This window comes from Scyliorhinus torazame, chromosome 2, assembly GCF_047496885.1.
Source record: "Scyliorhinus torazame isolate Kashiwa2021f chromosome 2, sScyTor2.1, whole genome shotgun sequence".
NCBI lineage: Eukaryota > Metazoa > Chordata > Chondrichthyes > Carcharhiniformes > Scyliorhinidae > Scyliorhinus > Scyliorhinus torazame.
In genome coordinates this window covers 97,509,150-97,530,128 of record NC_092708.1, presented here as the reverse complement: position 1 = coordinate 97,530,128, position 20,979 = coordinate 97,509,150, and the positions used below count along the sequence as shown (strand labels likewise).

Here is a 20,979-nt window from a genome sequence, read left to right as displayed (position 1 = left end):
GTGAGGGCTGGAAGGGTGGGTGGTGCTGCTGTACAGGTGGCTCTTGGGCAGGGGACTCTCCATGTGCCTTAGAGTGCCTAATTAGGAGGGCTCCCCATCTTTCTGAACCTGCAAGAATCCTGCAGTATATATCCTGCAGTGATCACCCCACATGACTAGTAAAATGTCAGTGAAGGCAGAAAGAGGCTCTAAATGGCCCTCAATTAGCTTCTAAGTGGGAGGGCCATCTGCCAAAATGCCAGTGGCAGTGGGAATGCAACAGGCACATCACTACTTGCTCTCCCACTCAGTCTTTTTTCCCCATCCGAGCCTACTTGTAAAATCCTGGCCTCTTTTTTGCACGCTTTCTAAAGCCTTTGCATAGTTCCTGAAGCGTGCTGGCCAGAATTGGACACAATACTCCAGCAGATTTTTTGGATGGGATATAACACAGTCAGTAAAAGATTCTGTAGAGCACTACTTTGATCAAAAACCCATGAGAATAGTCATGAAAAGTAATTAGATCAATACAACTGTAAGAGGAAGTATTTTCATTTGGTTGTTTTTTATTTAAAAGTTTTCCAAAAAAAAATCAACAGAAATACTAAGGTACCAAATCTAAATTAATTTACATTTCAAAAATGTTTTCTTGGCTTAAACAACACATCTTCAGAAACAAAACTACAGAATGAGTTATTTGGAATCGGACAAATAAGTTACCACTGGCAAGTCTGTGGCACGAGTAAAACAAAAATAAAAAATTAATTCTCTTGATCATATAGACATCTCTATGAAAATCTTTTTCAAACAATCTGTACAAAAGGTCTTTTTTCATAAATTAAGTTTCTTTATAATTTAATGGCTGTCTACAATGTCATGTTTTAGGTAACTGATCTTTTTTTTTATGTACAGCAGATTTTTTTCCCAAATCTTATCCAGATATGGCACATATCAGATATTAACAGGAGCCAATTCCACATAGTTATATAGACCTCCAGATTTCAGTCTTGAACAATACGTAACAATCCAATATTTGTCTGTAGCTCTGATTCCAGCAATCATCCAAGGACATGATAATGCTGCAATTTGCCTGGACTTTTTGACACAGCAAGAATATTCTAGGGAGCACTGATCAAGTAATACCACAACTATTTTGCTTTTTACAAGATAATATGTGTTGAGAATCTAACAAACACTATTTCATAAAAAAAAAAATCTCTTCAGCAGCAAATATTTTGAAACTATGAAATTTACTGATGATAAGAACTGAATACATTGACATATTACAATAATTCTGAAAAATAGCTAAACACATGAAAAAAATAACTTGTTTAGCCCTAGCTCCTGAGCTAGAGTAATTTGGTCTAGCGAGGCAGGCAGGCCCAGCAACCTGACCCAGTAAAAACAGAAAACACAACCCTGAGGTAGATAATTGATCAAACAGCTGACCAGACAAATGCACAGTCTCTTGGAAGACAATCTATTTTATTTATTTTTAAATACAAAGTCATGAGTAAATGAGGTGAGCCCTACTGGCTTGATGTGAAATAAAACTGTTTCTATCAGGTAAGGCGCCAAATAGTTATCAGTGATTTCATAGCTTCAAAATCATTCTTATTACTCCAGAACATGTAGTGAAGATGATGGTAATTATATAAAGTGTGGCACTGCTTAGATCAAAACCTTCCTTCATGCTTCTTTGTGTCCCTACATTTAAAAAAAATTAAACGCAAATGCACATAAAAAGGCACATCTAATCGCAAACTGGTCCGGCACAAAGTAAAGTAAAAGTGTACAGAAGAATTTCTTGGCTGGAGAGAGAACATTTTTTTTCCATTTGACTAGTTGCTAGCTCATAATTCTTTGGTAATATTAACTTTCAAAAGTGCCAAGTCTTTTTTGATATACCTAATGAAGAGCTAGTACCCATTCAAAATTATGCCACTCTCTCAGTTTATTTTCAATGAACAAAACTGATTAGCTTTCATTTTTTTTTCTCTCTAAAAGCAACTCATTTATTTGCTACCTTGTGAGCATTCATAAATCTTCTAAGCTTTAGCAACTCTTATAACCTGCTAAAGCAGAAAAAAAACATTCTGTTATGACAGGCGCACCCACACTTACCCCTTTTATCTACTCTAAGACTACAACATCAAGTTATTTTGAAAAAAGCCAAAAGATTTTTTTCATTTTCACGATATAGCAGAATTCCTATCGGATGAAGTTACAACCCAACCACCATAAAAACACTTCATTCTGTTAAAATTTCATCAAACGCGGAAAATGTGTTTCGCCCAACACATGCTTTTTCCTCCTAAAATTTCTACCTCAATTATTAATTAGCTAAGAACAATGAAAAGTATAAAAAAAATCTACAATACATTAAAAAGGTGTGATCCACAACCAGTCAAATTAGGACTATCAACTCTATAAAAGTCTATTTATGCTGATTTACAAGGCATTACTGAGCCATTTTGCATGGCCAAAGCACTATATCTTATAGAGGTTTTTAAAATGCTTCAGCTACTGAAACAGGAGGTTTAAGGCAAATTGTAGCTTGAGGAAAAAAATCTATACCACAGCACTTTACCTGTAATAAAGTAGGCATCTAACAAAAGAACTCTAACAATTCAACACTTCACAACAACACTCACACAGCAAGCGTAGTATAGCAGTGGAAGATACCTGGTCTACTTTGAAATTTCACAAAAATTCCTGGTATATAATACAGAAGAAGCAATATAAGTCATAACAGAAGTCTTTAGTCTATGAAGACTAATCTGCCATGCAAATTGAATAATAAATTTCACTCTCTCAATCTAGGCATACAGAAAGTTTATGTTACTGTTTAGACAAATTCTTAAAAATAAGCTTTCTTTCCTTAATAAAATAAACTTATTTCCCCAAAGTTTATTTACCCTTTGATGAATGTAAGCATTTATATGTACTTCACAGAACTTATACCAAAATAGTCTGTTTCAGTTCATTTTATTACAAATATTTTTTCAGAACCTGTGCAAAAGGTTGACAATGTTAAAGCATATTAGATTAGAATCCATGATTGTTTCAGTCCTTGAATGTCCTCCGCTAAGTGGGGCAGGGCCATCATTGCACATCTGAAATACAAAACAAAGACAACAAACTTTTACAAAAGGAAATCTTTTTGAAGCAGATGAGAATCACAAAAGATATTTCTTATTTCCTAAATTATCCATTTGCCCGAGTGAACAAAAAAATACAGACTTATTCTGAGGGAAGAATGAAGCATTTGCATTTTATATCACGCCTTTTGCATCCGTGCATATCTCCGCTTTGTAGTCAATTATTTATTTCTGTAATGTAGGCAAACTCATTAATCAATTTGTACACAGCAAGACCGCCACAAATATTAATGAGATAAACAACCTCCAACAATGCAGCACTTCAGCAACAGTGCTTAGTGATAGTGTTGGTGTGTAGATCGTGTGAACATCACTTGTGTGGATTTTCACCTGGGAAGGAACATTTAAAAATGAAGGCATGTATCTTGTCCTGTAGGAACGTCACTTGTGAGAAAAAGGTAGATGGTGCACAAGAAACCTGAAGGAAAAGGAGAAATATCACATCCTGATAACAGAAATGTAACCATTTGTGAGGTACACCACTTAATAGCCAAATAGGCCATGTCTGAAAAATGTCTAGATTATAAAATGGTCTAACATTATCATAGAATCCCTACAGTGCAGAAGGAGGCCATTCAGCCCATTGAGTCTGCACTGAAAGAGCACCCTATCTATTCCCACATCCCCACCCTAACCCGTAACCCACCTAAACTTTTGGCCACTAAGGGACAATTTAGTGTGGCCAATCCACCTAACTTTGGACTGTGGGAGGAAACTGGAGCACCCGGAGGAAACCCACGCAGACACAAAATGAATGTGCAAGCTCCACACCAATCAAATCGGGTCCTTAGCACTATGAAACAGCAGTGCTAACTACTGTGCCGCGTCACCCACACAAACATAAACATCTCATTTTTAGCTGAATGTCAAATTGTAGGAATTCTAGTTTTTATACTCGATGCCCTGTCCAATGAAGGAAAGCATTCCGTATGCTTTCTTGACTACCTTGTCCACTTGTGTTGCCATCTTCAAAGATCTGTGGACCTGCATGCCCAGATCTCTCTGACTTTCTATATTCCTAAGAGTTTTGCCCTACCAAAATGCATTACCTCACATTTGTCTGGATTAAACTCCATTTCTCTGCCCAAGTCTCCAACCTATCTATGTCTTGCTATATCCTCTGACAATCCTCAACAGTATCTGCCACTCCACCAACCTTGGTGTCATCTGCGAACTTACTAATGAGTCCGCGAACTTACTAATAAGGAGAAGACTGGAAGGCTGGTGAGGCAGAGGTTGGTGGACACCAACCTGGAGATGGACCACCAGTACTCAATTGTGGTGACACCAGAGTTAGAGTCCACGTTAAGCCTGGAGGAAGTCATGAAATGTATTTGTTTAATGCAGTTGGGTTAAGTTCCAGGCTTGTGCGCATTCCCTGTTGAATTCTATCAGAAATTTGCTGGTCAGCTGAGTCCATTGTTGTTTGATATGTTTAATGAGGTTTAATGGTGAGACAGCACCTGGAATCTTGTGTTTTAGCCTCCTTACTTGAGGAAAGATACAGTGGCATCGTAGGCAGTTCAGAGGACGTTCGGCAGATTGATTCCAGGGATGAAAGCTTTTATGTATGAGGAGTGATTGAAGTTTGGGCTTCTCCTCACTAGAGTTTATAATGAGAGGCGGTCTGCTCAAGGTGTATGAAATGCTAAAAGGGATTGACAAAGTAAACGTAGAACAAATGTTTCCCTTTGTATGGCAATCTAGAATGGGATGTTACCGATATAGGTTGAGTGACAGTACTGATATGAGGAGGAACTATTTCTCGCGGAGAGAAGTGAATTTGTGGAACTCGCTGCCCCATAGTGCGACAGAGTCTGAATCAATACATGGTTTCAAAAAGGAGATAGATATATTTCTGATTTTTAAAAATGTGTTAAAGGGATATGGGGAACAGGAAGGGATGTGGATTTGAGACCAGGAAGAGATCGGCCATTGAATGTTGGGGCAGGCTCGAAGGGCTGAATTGCTTACTTCTGCTCCTAATTCCTATTCTATGTGCCGGTCACATGGGCAGGGACATTGATTTCCTTGATTCTGAAGAAGGATAACAGAGACCCATCTCATTGCTGAATTCCGATGCTAAGCTGTTGGCGAAGGTGCTCCTGGAGCCTTGCCTTTCGGGGGTGATTTCAGGGGAACAGACTGGTTTTGTCAAACATCAGCAACTGTCGGCCAACAAACGTCGACTACTGAATATCGTCCTGTCCCCTCTCGTCATGCCTGGGTGGAGGTCTCCTGTTCTGCCCAGTGCCTCAGCCTGGTTAAGTGGTCTAATGGAGTTTTTATACTTAGAGATGGTCAAGTACACTATGGGGGGATTGGTCGAAGGGTTCTACTTGAAATGGCAGCCATTCATTTCCTATTTCAAGGAGCCAGTCACCGTCAGTTGTTAGAAGGGGGACATTTTGGTTCAGGTTTGAGTTCTTTTTGGGGGGTTGAGGGGGTGGCCGGGAGATTGGTTAATTTTGGAGTTGTTTTTGTATGTGTTATGGTTTTACTTTGTTACAATGAAAATATTTTTGATAGTGTATTTGAATGATGATCTGGGCGTTCCTGGGCAGGAACCTCATTATGTCACAGGCGAGGAGAGTGGAAAACTGAGAAATGGGATCTCGCCGGCAAGAATCCCATTCCCCTACTCGTGAGATTTGGGCCCGTGTCACTATTTACACTGATGGTTAAGGAGGGCTTCAAAGGGATAAATAAATCATCAACATATACAACAATTATCAGCTACCTCAGAATTACTTGCTTTGCTGATAGGAGTAGGGAGAGTGTTCAGTTGATGTCTCCACGGAAACTTGCTGCTGCTGACCACTGGGCTCCTGTGATGATGAAATGCAGTCAATAAGGCACATGCTGAAATCATTAGATTCTTACTGTAATTAAATCATATAACACAAATTCACTTGTACCTTCTCACTATTATCCAATTTTTAAAAACAGATTACTCGCTAACATTATCAAGATTAACCGCATCAATCACAAAATGATAATTTTACTGCTGAGTATAGTTTTCCAATCATTGTATTCGATAAAACATGTTTAATTGTTTATGCCACTTCCATCAGCTAGTAAGTTGAGGTATCAATATAATAAACATATTAATAGTTTAGTAAGCATTATATAACATGCACTTTACATTAAAATAATTATCCATGCACATATTTAACCTAAATACAGATTTACTATTTCCGTATAAGAAGTCCGATGATTGCATATTCAATGCTAGACTGAGCTGTGCGTGCATGCATATTTCACTTATGCAATAGAAAGTGGTGATAACAGTTTATTTGGATTACAAACATATTATCCTCTGAGAATATCTTGACTGACTTCAAGTGCGTGTGGAAAAATTTTCTTTTGAAATTATTTTAATTCAGTTTTTAACATTTTATACATAAAACAAAACAATGCAAAACAACAAGAACAACCCCCCCAGCGACCTACTTATATGAGATGATCTCACCCCTTAACATCGCCTTCAGTGCCTCCCAAATCACAGACGGCGAGACCTCTCCATTATTATTAAATCCCACAGAATCGTCAATCACCGTAGTCATCCTCACATAAAAACTCGGATCTGCAAGCAGTCCCACATCCGACCTCCACGCTGGTCTCTATCCCGGCCACTTCTCCAGTACCACATCCACCAAATGCGGAACATGATCCAAAATGAAATGACAGTCGCCGAGTATTCAGCTTTCTTCACCCCCGATAACAATCACCTCCCCATAATAAAGAAGTTAATCCCGAGTATACAGTATGCACTGGCAAAAAAAAGAATACTCTCTGTCCCCTGGGTGTAAGAATCGCCATGGGTCCGGTTTAGCACACTGGGCTAAATCGCTGGCTTTTAAACCAGACCAAGGCAGGCCAGCAGCACGGTTCAATTCCCGTATCAGCCTCCCCGAACAGGCGCCGGAATGTGGCGACTAGGGGCTTTTTACAGTAACTTCATTGAAGCCTACTTGTGACAATAAGCAATTTTCATTTTCATTTCATTTCCCCATATCCTTCATAAACGCTGCCAACACCCTCACCCTCGCTAGCTCCCCCCCTCCCCGAAGTGGTCAATGAACGTGGCTGAGATCGATCCATCTTCAGATGCAACACTGCATTTAAATCCCCACCTAAAATTAACTGATGTGTGTCCAGACTTGGTATGGACGGCCACCATTATCTTCACAAACCTTACATAATCCCAATTTGGGCCATGCACGCTAACCAACACCGCCAAACTCCTCTCCAAAGCACCAGTTACTATGATGTATCTGCCCCCCTGCTCTCCCACCACCTTCTCCATCTGAAACCTAACTCTCCTACCCACTGGTACCGCTACCCCATGGGCCCAGCTATCAAAGCCCGAGTGGAACACCTGATTCGCCCAACCATTCTAAAGTCTACCGTGGTTCTTCACCCTCAAATGGGTCTCACGCAACAGCACCACATCAGCTCTCAAGCTCTTCAAATGCGAAAAGACTATCGCCCACTTCACCGGTCCAACCAATCCCCGCACGTTCCACGTTACCATTTGAACTGGGGGTCTCTTACCCCCCTCTTCCTATCAGCCATGAATGGGACAAAGCCCTTACCCCATGCCACTGTCAGCTATCCCTTCCCCCACTCCCCCCTTTCCTGGAAAACCCCCAACCACTTCCTCTCGAAGCCATTCCTCTCTGCATACTCTCCATCCCCTGACCTTTCCCATCTCCTAGGCCCATCGAAACCTGTCCACTCAGGCTCGGCCGGCCGTGGCCCCTCCCCCCACCTCGCTCCCATTCACCAGCCCACGTAAGTGAGCTGGCAAGGTGGCACCCGCCAGAGCCCCCTCCCCCCACATACCTAGTACAAAAACCACAAGAAACCCGCCCCCTCCACACCCAGCACTTTAAACCAAGCAAAGATGATAAACCCCAAATAACCCCTAATAATGGGGAAAAGAAACCTCAACACATTATCCCACTGTCCCAAAACCATCACCTCCCAAGCGCAACATAAGAAAATAAAGTCAAAAGTTAGTTCAGTCCATATCCTTCAGCCCTCATGAATACCTCTGCCTCCTCCGCCGTCTCAAAGTAATAGTCCTTGGAGTCATCTTCGCTGGGTGGACTACCCCGAACTGCACATTACTCTGATAAAGTGCTGCCTTTGCCCTGTCAAATGCCGCCCGCCGTCTTGGCAGCTCCAACATGACACCCTGGTATATTCGATTACCATTGCCTTCCCACCTGTCCTCCCGATTCTGCTTATCCCATCGCAAGACCTTCTCCTTCATCTGATAGCTGTGAAAACAGATTATCACAGGTCTAGGTGGATCATTCCCCTTGGCCTTGGCCGGAGTGACCAATGAGCCTTACCCAGCTCCAAGGGGGCGGTGTTCTCCTCCTCCCCCAACAACTTGGCGGACACCTCCGAAAAGAATTCCATCGGCCTCCGGCCCTCCAGCCCCTCAGACAGTCCCACAATCTGAAGATTCTGCCACCATGACCTGTTCTCCAGACCCTCCACTTTGACTCTCAGCCCTTTTGAACTCTCCTCCAACTTCCGCAGCTCCTCTCCCATCGAGACAAGCTGGTCGCTGTGCCATGACAATGCCTTCTACACTCCCCTCAGCACCTCACCTCTGCCGTCGACGTCGTTCCAAAAGCCTCCTTTAATCGGGGCTAATGTATCATCCAGCATCTGTTTGAGCGTTTCCATCATCTCCTTCTCAGCCGTTTAAAATGCTTGCCAAACTGCCACTTAAACTCCACTGCAATCACCTCAGCCAGCGTGTCCACCGTAATGGGTGCAGCCCCATCCAGCGAGCTTGCCCCCGCCATTTTTCATCCCACAGAACTCCGAACCTAACCCAAGCTCTCAGATGGACTAGCGCTCGTTCCTTTTAATCCTGTGATATTCTGTTGGGTCTTCAACGTCTTCCAATTACCCCCAAAAACTGGGTGAAGAGGGCCAAAAAAGGAAGGAGCCACTCAATGTGCAACCTCCACCTACATGTAACTACTGCAAGTCGTATGTGGAAAAGTTAACTGGTTATTTTGAGATATTGAAAGATCTGAACATTGAGGACCCAGATTTGAAAAAATAACAAGCATTTTGTTTCAAGTGGCGCGATTTAACGGAACAATTTCTAAGTGTCATTTTGGCGTGATTGGCGGGGTGGATTGTCTGTGCAGAGTCTGCATGGGTTTTCTCCGAGTGCTCCGGTTTCCTCCCACAAGTCCTGAAAAATGTGCTTGTTAGGTGATTTAAACATTCTGAATTCTCCCTCTGTGTACCCGAACAGGCTCCGGAATGTGGCAATCAGTGGCTTTTCACAGTCGCACACCAAGGTGTGCATCTCTGCGCTGGTGGAAGATGAGGGTGATAACTGTGATGCCTCGATTATAGCCTCCTCTGAGGTCTCCTCCAAGGTGGTTTCCTCGGAGCTCTCCTACAAGGTGGTCTCTTGGATGGCGGGGGGGGGGGGGGGGGGGGGGGGGGGATAACTCCGGGCGTTCCGGCCCAACAGATGGAGATCCTGGGAGAGAATGGACATGTGTTCAGTGAGAGGGAAGGATTATTTTGTCTGACATGAACAACTCACTTGAGATAGGTCATCTGGATGAAGGGACAGTGGATCCTCACCTTTGCGGTGCAGGCCAACATCTCTTGTCAGTGATTGCTCTCTCCTCGGACAATGTCTCGATTTCCAGGGCCCGTTCCGCATAGTGGGACTCGGATCTCAAGTATTCTGCCCCTCCACCCCCAAACACATCTTTGCCCTTTCCCGCTTATTATGGGCTACCTTCTCCTGCGGGTACAAATAGAGGGCTTTGTGAGCCGTGTGCTTGATGGATAGAGGGGTCTATAGCAGGTAGCGTGTGGGTACCACAACTGGACATGAAGGGGTGGTGCTGGTGGGTGCAAGGGGGTGCTGAGGACCAAGCACGAAAATTGAATCTGGGTAGAGTGCGAGGTGTCAGCCAGTGGATCGGATGTTTGAGGGGTAGCAGGTGGAACTGATGCCAGGAGACAGGTGGTATGTTACCTTTGCAGCTCGGTGGAGGTCATTGGTCTTCTTCCAACACTGGACAGTGGACCTCCTGATCATGTTGCCTGGACTGACAGCCGCTGCCGCTGCCCCCCAGGTGGTATTGGTGGCCCTGCTGCTCGCCCTCCGACCCCCTGGGGGAACAGGATGCCCTGTCTCCAATTCACAGCGTCGAGAAGCCTGGCCAGGTCGGCATCACCAAAGCAAGGAGCAAGTCTGCGCGCTGCCATGCTTGTGTTTTGACTGGGAGTGAGTGGTAAGAGAGCGTTTAAAAGCAGCTCCCCCTTGTTAGTGGCGAGACGCTGAGGTGCGAGTCTGGTAAATCAGACAACGGGACACCCAGTGAAGGTGAGATGCTTGTGGCAGCCGATTAGAGGAGTCCCAAAGTCTACTGGCGCAGGAGATGATGCTGACAATGCGTGCCCATCGCGGCCAACACTGCTATGTCGGCAACTGCAGTGGAAAGCCTGCAGCACGAGATCAGCTCGAGTGGTGTTGTCCACGGCATGGCTCAGTCTGTGATGACCATGGCTGAGGGCCTCGACATCATGTCCCAGTCGCTGAGGGACATGTCCCATACATAGGTACCCCCTATTCCCCAAGAGCCAACCAGTCATCCTGAGGTGGTCCTTGAAGACGCCAGGGATCTCCATGTGCCCCAGGATGTAGCTGTCACGCATGCTCCCTGGGAAGCATGCACACATGTCAATGATACAGAGGCGGTGGTCGCACACAATCTGAACATTCAGGGAGTGAATGTGTTAATGATGGCAGAAATACTACAGCCCGGGCATCTTGCCGTTCCAGCTCAAAGTTCATAAAGTCTGATGCCCAGGCATAAATGGCATCCGTGATCTCACGGACGCACTTGTGGGCTGTAGCTTGGGAAATCGGCCCCCTGCACATAGGGTGCCACCTCTAACCTGTGTCGTCACTGCTGCCTTCTCCGGCATCTGGCCGCCTGGCTGCCACCAGCACCGCGAGGGCACCCTCCGCGGGACCGACACCACCATCCATTTTGGTATCTGTAAGGAAGTGGAGATGGAGCGAGACCGACAATCAGTTAGGGCTTCCACCCCAGGACCCCCACCCCAGGACACTCAGTCCCCCAAGCCTCCCCACCCTTACGCATCCTGCCTTCTCTCAGAGTGTCATCCAGCGTGTCAGTTGTGCTGGAGAACCTTGATCTACACACTCACCCCCGGCCACATCAGGAGTACCTAGATCCCAGACCCCTGCCGGGAATATTAGGGAGATCACTGAGGTGCCCTTCTGTGATCCATGCACTCATCCTTTGGTCGTGAGGATATCTCCAGTGCTGAAGCCCAGCTCTTGAGTGTTTGATTGCTTGCTGCTGCCTCTATGGTGCTGATGCTTCTAGAATTCAGGCACACTTTTCAGGCTTCAAAGTTTGATTGAAAAGCGATGCAATAATCATCCTGAGGCATTGTACGTGTACCCATGATAATCCACTTGATATTTTGTTTATTAAACGGTCAACGGTAACAAAGATTTGAAAATCAACTACGTAACATTCCACATATCACACTAACCATTAAACAACAAGGATTCGTCACCGTTCCATATTGGTACCAATACAAAGCTATATCAGCTAATTTTCACAAAAAAAAAATCAAAACACACGGTATTACCCCTCTCAGTTTCCTCATGAGAAATGAAAGATAAGCCTGAGGGTGTTTTATCATGTCCAGAAATGATCTGTCCATCAATGTGTACTTGTTTCATTCTCCATCCAAGTACTGCAGCTGTGCAGGCCCTCCACAATGGTCCATTCTCACAGAACCAAATCCTGGCATCCACATATTCCACCGGTGCAAAGGTGCAGGATGTCACCATCCTTGAGTTCCAGTGTGCTTGACCCGTGGAGACGTGCCAGTTACATGCAGCACTCACCACACCAGGAACTACAGCATCAGCAATCTGCAAAAGTATTTCTTCAACGGTGTCATCAGGTAGCTTATTTGGACCAATGTCACGCACCAGGTCCCACAGCGTCTTCTTGCTTCAAACCAGATTGCCTTCTGGACTCGTATGTCACTCTGAGCCCAGTGTTTCAGGACCAGAAAAATTAGAAAAATGTATCTTTCTTTCTGGCTACAGAAAAGGAAGGGAACAGCAACAGCAGCCTCCAGGCATCTGCAACCACCAGCAGGAGCAAGCAGCAAACACAACCTGCAGCTGCAAAGTGCTCTCACAACTAACAAGGCCATTTCCTTATTAGCAATAGCCTTCAGCTGTGAAGCTAGAGACAGTTCACAGTCAAAGAGAGTTAAAGTGACCGTCAGCCTATAACCAAGAACAGGGCTCTGTCCTGGAAGTGTTTGGTAGGACAGGCAGGCATCAGCTATAGTTGCCCCTGTTATAGGTTTCCACAATATTTAAAGATGGCTTGAAGGCCTCACGGATAAAAAGCCCCTCGCCAACACCCCCCCCCCCCCCCAACCCTCCCCCAGGGGCGATCCTGACCTGGAATACATCAGCCCCCCGACCAAGCCAAACACCCCGCCCCCGCCCCCTCCCGCGCCCCCACACCACCCCAGAAGATCCAGTGCCCTTGAGCTGAATGCCTGAAAATGGAAGTAGCTACACACCTCTTCGGTTCCCCTGATCATCCACTGCGCCAGCTCACGTTTTTAAGGAGTACGAACAATGTGCACGTGATTTCTCGCTGGGAAGCCAGTTAATTCCTGGGAAGCCATTACACCTGACTTCAATCTCTAGTGAGATTGAAATTAATGAATGATCTGCTCGCCATATTTGGGCGAGATCCAGAATATGCCATCGGGCCGGTTAGATGACAAACTGGGATGGCAATTTTCGGAGATAGGAGGAGAAAGGAATTAGGACACTAGAAGAATTGTTTCTTGGGGGTCAGTTTGCAGGATTAAAGGAGGTGGGAGTGAAGTATGGGCTGGAACAGGGGGAGATATTTAAATACGTGCAGGATCGAGACTTTGCCAGAAATGAGATGCAGAGCTTCCCAGTAGAGCCGGCATCCACATTGCTGGAGGAGGTGCTGACGACAGGGGGACTGGAGAAGGGGGTAGTATCGGCGGTGTACGGAGCTATTTTGGAAGAGGAGAAGGCACCACTGGGAAGGAATCAAGGAAGAGTTGGGAGAGGGTATGGAGGAGGGGTTCTGGTGTGAGGTGCTCCGGAGGGTGAACGCCTCCACCTCATGTGAGGTTGGGGCTGATACAGCTGAAGGTGGTATGTAGAGCACACCTTACGAGGGTGAGCCGGCTCTTTGAGGGGATTGAAGGTGTGTGTGAATGTTGCAAGGGGGGGACCACCACACCACGTTCATATGTTTTAGTCCTGTCCAAAGCTGGAGGATTACTGGAAGGAGGTTTTTAGGCTAATCTCTAAAGTGCACATGAAACTGGACCCGAGCCCTCAGGAGGCCATATTCGGGGTGACGGACAAGCCGTGGTTGGAAACGTGTGCGGAGGCAGATGTTGTGGCTGCCTTCACCTCGTTGATCGCCCAAAGGCGGATCCTGTTAGGTTGGAGATCAACCTCTCCACCCTGTGCCTTGGCGTGGCGGGAGGACCTGCTGGAATTCTTGATTCTTGAAAAGGTCAAATTTGAACTGAGGGTAGGATGGAGGGGTTCTACAATTCATGGGTGTTATTCATTATGCACTTTCGAGAATTGGATTACATCGAACATTGAGGGGGATGGGTGCTGAGAGTGTTGGGGGGAGGGGGACTGTATGTGTTAATGGTGACTATGGATGATTCCTGATTCCTATTTGTCATTTGTTTCTGTTAACATGCGGACTAATGTTTGGGGGTTTGATGGGAGGATGGGATCTTTCTTATTGATATTGGGATTGACATTGCATTCGTTGCTGATTGTGGTTTATTGTTGAGTGTAAATATGGGAGAAAATGTGAAAAAGGAGAATAAAAATATTTAAAAAAAAATAGATGGCAAACTGATTTGCGCCTGGCGTGAATCTCGATTTTGGTCTTTCTCGCTATTTAACCGGTGTGCCCAGATCCGCGCAGGGCGCAATGTAATCGCTTAATTTTGCCAAATAAGTGCTTATTTGATGGACGTGTGATGTGCACACAAACACTCACCTCCACTGGAACAGCAGCTGTTGACACATGTGTGTACTGGGGGATATATGTTCCCTGCATAGCTGTAGCAGCAGGCATGTACTTTAAAAATAAAACAGAAAAAAACAATATGAACAGTCTTTGATGCCGATAACCTTGCTGTTATACGGATCATGAAGATGTGAATACACTAATAAATTAAGACTTGTGTGGTACACTCTAACTTTCATTCTAAGTTAAATTTAACAGTTTAGTGTATTGAAATAATTTAATTCTGTACCCATTCCAACAGTCACAATATTTTACAACTGACATATCATTTGTTTGCAAACCACTTCATAAAACTTCCAAAATGTCTTGCCTATTGAAAATATACACAAATATTTTTGTTCTGTAATATATTCGGCATACATTATTTAACTCCAATTGTTCAAAGTTAGCAATTACAACCAGGAAAGCTAATAAAAACAAATCTTGGATCTGCCACTTTCTCTGAATAACTGCATGATGTGCGAAAAAAAGAGAAGGTCCAGTAAGATTTTTAAAAAGCTGATAGGAAGGGAATGAATTAGGGTACAGCAGGTAGGGTGCTAAACAAATGCGAAACTAGATGGTACAGCGGCCAAGAGACAGAGAGCAGGAAATAACTTGCCAAAATAAGGTGTCTTATGGCAGCACTGGCACGATTACAAATAAAATCAAGTGACTGGAAGCACAAATAAATGAGAGAAACAACAGGAGAATAAATCGTTGTACTAAATGCATTTTAGTTATGTTTCCTGAGCAGCACGTCCTGAAGCCTAGAAAGGAACAGATGAGGCAGGATTCTCCTTTCACGCCCGCCTGGCGACCGCAATTCCTGCCCGAGGTCAATGGACCTTTACGTGGTTTGCGTCCCCCACATGGCGATCTTGCGGCTGGCAGGGTGGACAAATCCAACGCTCTATTTAATTATGACTGTGAACCAAAAACCGTCACCATCCCAGTAGTACGGGAAATAGTGAAAACAATGGTATGATCAAGTTTACCATCCAACTTAAAAGATCATAATTCAAGGATTAGATTTAAATCAGCTAATATTGGGGAAAGAATTGACTGGAATTGAATTAGAGAAATTGGTTAGGAAATCTACAGACCAACAGGGAATTCACAGATCACAAGTAGATTACAAAACAATATTTGCAGCTCAAGGGCAAGAGAGGTTTTTCTGAATTTGTTTGACTCATTCAAGGGATGTGGGCATTGCTGGCTAGGCGAGCATTTATTGTCCATCCCTAATTGCCCTTGTGATGATTGAACGATTGTGAGAGATGTTTGAACTATCCTTAAACCATAAGGAGCTACATATTTATTTTGGGTGATGTTGCAATGGCAGCTCATTCCTTTCACAAAGAAATCAATTGAAAGTGGAAATGGGTCAGTCAATGCGTTAGCACTGATTTTGCACTAATGTTGAGGACAAATGCACACCCTTAGAATGTAAAGATCAAAGTGTAGGAATAATATTGAGAGAATTACAGCAAGAAGGAAGGTAAGAGAATAAGAAAGACTGGATAAAATAGGCAGACAGTTTAAAGGGTAATAGCCAAGGTTTTTTTGAGCACATCAAGTAACAGAGGGGTAAATAAGAAGATGATGGTGGCATTAAAACAGATTTAATTATGGTATAAAGATAGTGAAGGTGAAAACTCAAGTGGAATAGATAAACTAAATACCTTGCTTTGCACTTTACAGTTAAAAGTACTCACTCACAAAATTAAAGGGAAAACTGAAGATTAATGTAAATGGCAAAATTGCAATGAGTAGGTGAGGAAGAATGAAGATAAATAACCAACCCAGTTCACAGAATTGCTACATTGAAGAAGGAAGCCATATGAGCCCATTGTGTATGCACCAGATCTCTGAATTAACAATTCACATGGTGTCATTTCCCTACCTTCTCCCCATAACCCTGCACATCCTTCTTAATCAGGTAGAAGTCTAATTCACTCCTTAAAGCCTTGATCGAAGCTGCACTCAGAACCAATACTCCAGCTGAGGCTAAACTAGTGGGCGGAATATTCCCAATTTTGCACAGAATGCTGGCTGAGGCGAGAACCCGGTGTGCAGCTCAGCTAGCGTTTCTCACCAGATAATGTTGCATCCTGTATAAATCCAACCTGCAGACATGGCCCATGCCGCCATTCTGGTGGGGCCAGAACAAAATGGCAGGAGTCACTCAGGGTAGGTGTCCTAGGCCCAAACATCTTCAGCTGCTTTGTCAATTACCTTCCCTCCTTCCTAATGTCAAAAGTGGGGATGTTTTCTGCTGACTGCACAATGTGCACAATTTGCAACTCCTCCAATCCGGAAGCTGTACTTGTCCATATGCCTCAAGGTCTGGACAACACTCAAGCTTGTGCTACCAATTAGCAAGTGATATTCACACCACACTGGTTGCAGGCAATGTTCAACTCCAACAAGATAGAACGTAATGATCCCAGACCTACCACAACAGTGGCTAGGATAATGGACAGAAACCCCAATATTTTACTTTAATTTTGTAAGACTGAGGGAAGGATACCTCACTCCAGGAGTGATTTCATGAATGGGCATATGCCATTTTAAAACAAATTATTACTAACACAATATTAAAATATCTTTAACATCACATGAAAAAATAGCTTACTTACCTCTTAAGCAATGCTACTCAATACAATCAATACAATACTATTCTATCTTTATTCCCACTCAAAAAACAAGAAAAAAAGAACCATCTCAGCTCTCAATCCACCGTTAAATACCACTGGTACTCAGAAATGCTTGCTCTACAGTATGTTCTTTGAGAAAAAATATAGATCTCTTGACACTGCTTTAAAGAAAAGCTCTGACCCCTGACAGACCCATGCAGAAACAACATTCCATTAGCCTAAGCATTTTACAATGCTTTAATTGCACCCCTGGCTTCCAAAGGTTTTGTCTTTCAAACTAGGAATCTTTTAAAACATGAATACAGCAGTCACACACACACTAACTCAAGCTTTTAATCTTTACTGCGCTAAATGCCTAAAATACAATACAGCTGAAATTCCTACATTCACCACACACCTTAACATTCAATGGCATTAAAATTGCTCAATCCCCCACTATCAACATCCTGCGAGTTATCGTCGACTTGAAACTGACGTGGATTAGCTGTATAAATACTGTAGCTACAAGAGTAGGTCAGAGGTTAGGAATCCTATAGTAAGTAACTCATCTCCTGACTCCCCATAGCCTGTTTCAGGAGTGTTATCCACTTACTTGGATGAGTTCAGCTTCAACAAAACGCAACACCATAGAGGACACAGCAGCTCACTTGATTGGCATCCCCATTCACCAACCTAGACATTCACTCCCTCCACCACTAAAATACAGTGGCAGCAGTTCGTCCCATCTACAAGATTCACTGCAGCAACTCACAAAGGCTTTTTCGACAACACCTTCCAAACCCACAACTCTAAAATCTAGACGATCAAGGTCAGCAAACACATGGGAAAACCACCACCTGGAAGTTCCTCTACAAGCCATTAACCATCATGACTTAGAAATATATCAATGTTTCTCCGCTGTCACTGGGTCAAAATTCTGGAACACCCTCTTTAACGGCACGGTGGGTGTACCTACACCACACGGACTGCCGTGCATCTAGTCCCAGCTCGCTACCACCTTCTCAAGAGTAATTAGGAATGAACAACAAATGCTGGCCGAGCCAGCGATGCCCACAGCCCAAGGAAGAAAATTTAACTATAAGTGGGTGGATAAATTGAATTGTATTTCTGAAATAGGAGAAGGTTAAGGAATAGTCCAATTGGGAAGTTTCAAATAAGAAAGGAATTGGTAAAATAACATAGGGAACAATTCTTCTTTCCAATAAGGGAATTTAAAATTCAGATTTAACAGCATTCAAAGGGAATTCAGGAAAAAAGCTTCAGTCATTGCGATTCCTGGCTGCAGGAGAATCGCAGTGCCCCTTAAGGGCAAAGAGAGGGAAACATTTTAAACGTCCCTGGGATGTTTACTTAGGGAGTTAGGACATTTAAGGAATTGGAGAAAGAACAAAGATCTTGGATTGAAAAGATAAAGAGCTGTTATGGTTAATAAAATGGTGGGACAGGGCAGCATGGTGGCGCAGTAGTTAGCACTGCTGTCTCACGGCGCTGAGGACCGAGGTTCGATCCCAGCTCTGTGTCTGTGTGGAGTTTGCACATTCTCCCCGTGTTTTAAGATAAAGATAGATAGTTTTTTGAAGAATAAAGGGATTAAAGGTTATGGTGTTTGGGCCGGAAAGTGGAGCTGAGTCCACAAAAGATCAGCCATGATCTCATTGAATGGCGGAGCAGGCTCGAGGGGCCAGATGGCCTACTCCTGCTCCTAGTTTTTATGTTCTTATGTTTGCGTGGGTTTTGCCCCACAACCCAAAAATGTGCAGTGCAGGTGAATTGGCCACGATAAATTACCCCTTAATTGGAAAAAAAGAATTGGGTACTCTAAATTTATTTAAAAATAAATTAATTCAATTAAATGGGGAAACAGGTTTGATGAAGTCAATATCCTACTGCTGTTTCTATGACTTGCATTTCTGGGTCAAATAAATATTGCAGGCCTGGAATGACTCCACTTTGCAGCTTTGAATTGCAAGTTACTTCGTCACAATGTTTCTTCCAAGATGAGCTTCCTTCAGGGAGGTAAAGGTTAATAACTTGAAATGACCCTGCTCTGGAACACCATACCGTTCCTGTGTTGCTTAATGAGAGGTGACTCATTTGCTGTGTCAGTGGGCTGATCATTGATGTAGGCTGCATTGGCATAGGATGATCCATAGATGGCGACATTACTGCTCCCTAAATAAAAAAAAGCAATGCATTTAGGAAAACAGGTTTTGGTTTGGTCGTCACAGCAATTATTTAAATAAATATTATAAGTATGACAGAGCGACTAAACCACTGGTCATGTATTCTGTGCTGACTAGTAGAGATAATTGGCTCCAAACTTCCGAGTAGAGGAGCTTAAGTTAGGCTCTCATCCTAAACTCGAACTCCTGTAAACAGAGTTCTAGGCCATCCTACATACAGTAACTTTACATGGTGTCACACTAGCATGACAATGAAGTATGTCCGCCAATCATTTCTCCCTACCCGAAATAAGCAGAGAAAGCATAATAAAAATTGTTCACAATTTTGGCAGCAATTTAACAAAAATTACATGGAGCAACACAATCAGGTTGTGCTGATGAAATTAGTTATCATAGAATTTACAGTACAGAAGGAGGCCATTTGGCCCATCGAGTCTGCACCGGCCTTACAAAGAGCACCATACTGAAGCCCACGTATCTACCCTATCCCCATAACCTAGTAACACAACTTAACATTCTTTTGGACACTAAGGGCAATTTAGCATGGCCAATCCACCTAACCCGCACATCTTTGAAGTGAGGGTGGAAACCGGAGCACCCAGAGGAAACCCACGCACACACGGGGAGGATGTGCAGACGCCGCACAGACAGTGACCCAGCCGAGAATCGAACCTGGGACCCTGGAGCTGTGAAGCAACTGTGCTCACCACTATGCTACCGTGCTGCCCATTTGATAAACTGCCAAGTTTATCATTTGATCCCCTTTTACCATTATTGCTTTTGCTGACTTTTTGTGCTCATAGCCTGGCCTGATTATCATAGAATCCCTACAGTGCAGAAGGAGGCCATTCGGTCCATCAAGTCTGCACCGGTCCTTGGACAGAGCACCCTACTTTAGCCCACGCCTCCACCCTATCCCCATAACCCAGTAACCCCACCTAACCATTTGGACACTAAGGAGCAATTTAGCACAGCTAATCCACCTAACCTGCATATCTTTGGACTGTGGGAGGAAACCGGAGCACCCGGAGGAACCCACACAGACAAGAAGGGAAATTGTAAACTCCACAACTACCCGAGGCCGGAATTGAACGCGAGTCCTTGGAGCTGAGGAAGCAGTGCTAACCACTACGCCACCCAATCTCAAACTTTAATCTCAAACCGCCACGTTATCTCTCAAACGCTGTCTTAAAACAGTGCATTTGTGACATCCCACGTTAGCCATTTGCACATCAGATGTGAAGACAATTTGTGACCTTCTGTGACATCTCAGGTTTGCAATTGTGGGGGAGCGGATGGACATGAGGTTTCAGGGGTGACGACAGGCAGCATTCGAGCAGTTTGGGGACCTGTATGTGGGGGGGGATGGGGGGAGGGGGCATCGTTGCAAGTTTAGAGGACTGGAGGAGAATATGAGCTGCCCATTGGAATGGGTTCAGATACTTACAGGTTCCAGACTTTGTGAGGAAGCAGGTGCCGTTCTTTCCCGGTTTGCCACCCTTGGGATTCAGGATAAGGTGCTATCGAGGGATGGAATGGGTGAGGGTAGTAAGGTGTCCTAGGTTTACCAGAAGCTAATGGACTGGGAGGGAGCCCCAATATGGGAAGTCAAATGGAAATTGGAGGAGGAATTGGGAGGGGAAATGAAGGCCAGGATGTGGGAGGAGGACCGGAGGAGGGTGAATGCGTACTCGTCATGTGTGAGGCTCAGCCTTATCCAGTTCAAGGCAGTTCATAGGGCGCACATGACAGTGGTTAGGACAAGCAGGTTTTTTTGAGGGGGTAGAGTTTAGGTGTGGGCGGTGCGCAGGGAAGCCCAGAAAATCTCCTTATTATATAC

At 44.2% G+C, this 20,979-nt stretch overlaps 1 protein-coding gene across 9 annotated transcripts in view; it reads right to left on the bottom strand.

The window, feature by feature from the left end:
- Positions 1-515: 515 nt before the first annotated feature.
- LOC140389850 (RNA-binding motif, single-stranded-interacting protein 1-like) overlaps positions 516-20,979 on the bottom strand; it is a 433,449-nt gene continuing 412,985 nt past the window's right edge. For 6 of the 9 annotated variants that reach the window (XM_072474452.1, XM_072474427.1, XM_072474435.1 and 3 more), the window contains exons 11-15: positions 19,018-19,128; positions 14,288-14,368; positions 11,103-11,204; positions 5,881-5,968; positions 516-3,095 (exon numbers count right to left, since the gene is read on the bottom strand). In XM_072474452.1, coding sequence (XP_072330553.1) covers positions 5,888-5,968; positions 11,103-11,204; positions 14,288-14,368; positions 19,018-19,128 — 375 coding nt within the window. In that variant the 3' untranslated portion in view covers positions 516-3,095; positions 5,881-5,887. The remainder of the gene's footprint in view (positions 3,096-5,880; positions 5,969-11,102; positions 11,205-14,287; positions 14,369-19,017; positions 19,129-20,979) is intronic. The other 3 variants (XM_072474477.1, XM_072474497.1, XM_072474487.1) reach the window with 1 other exon arrangement.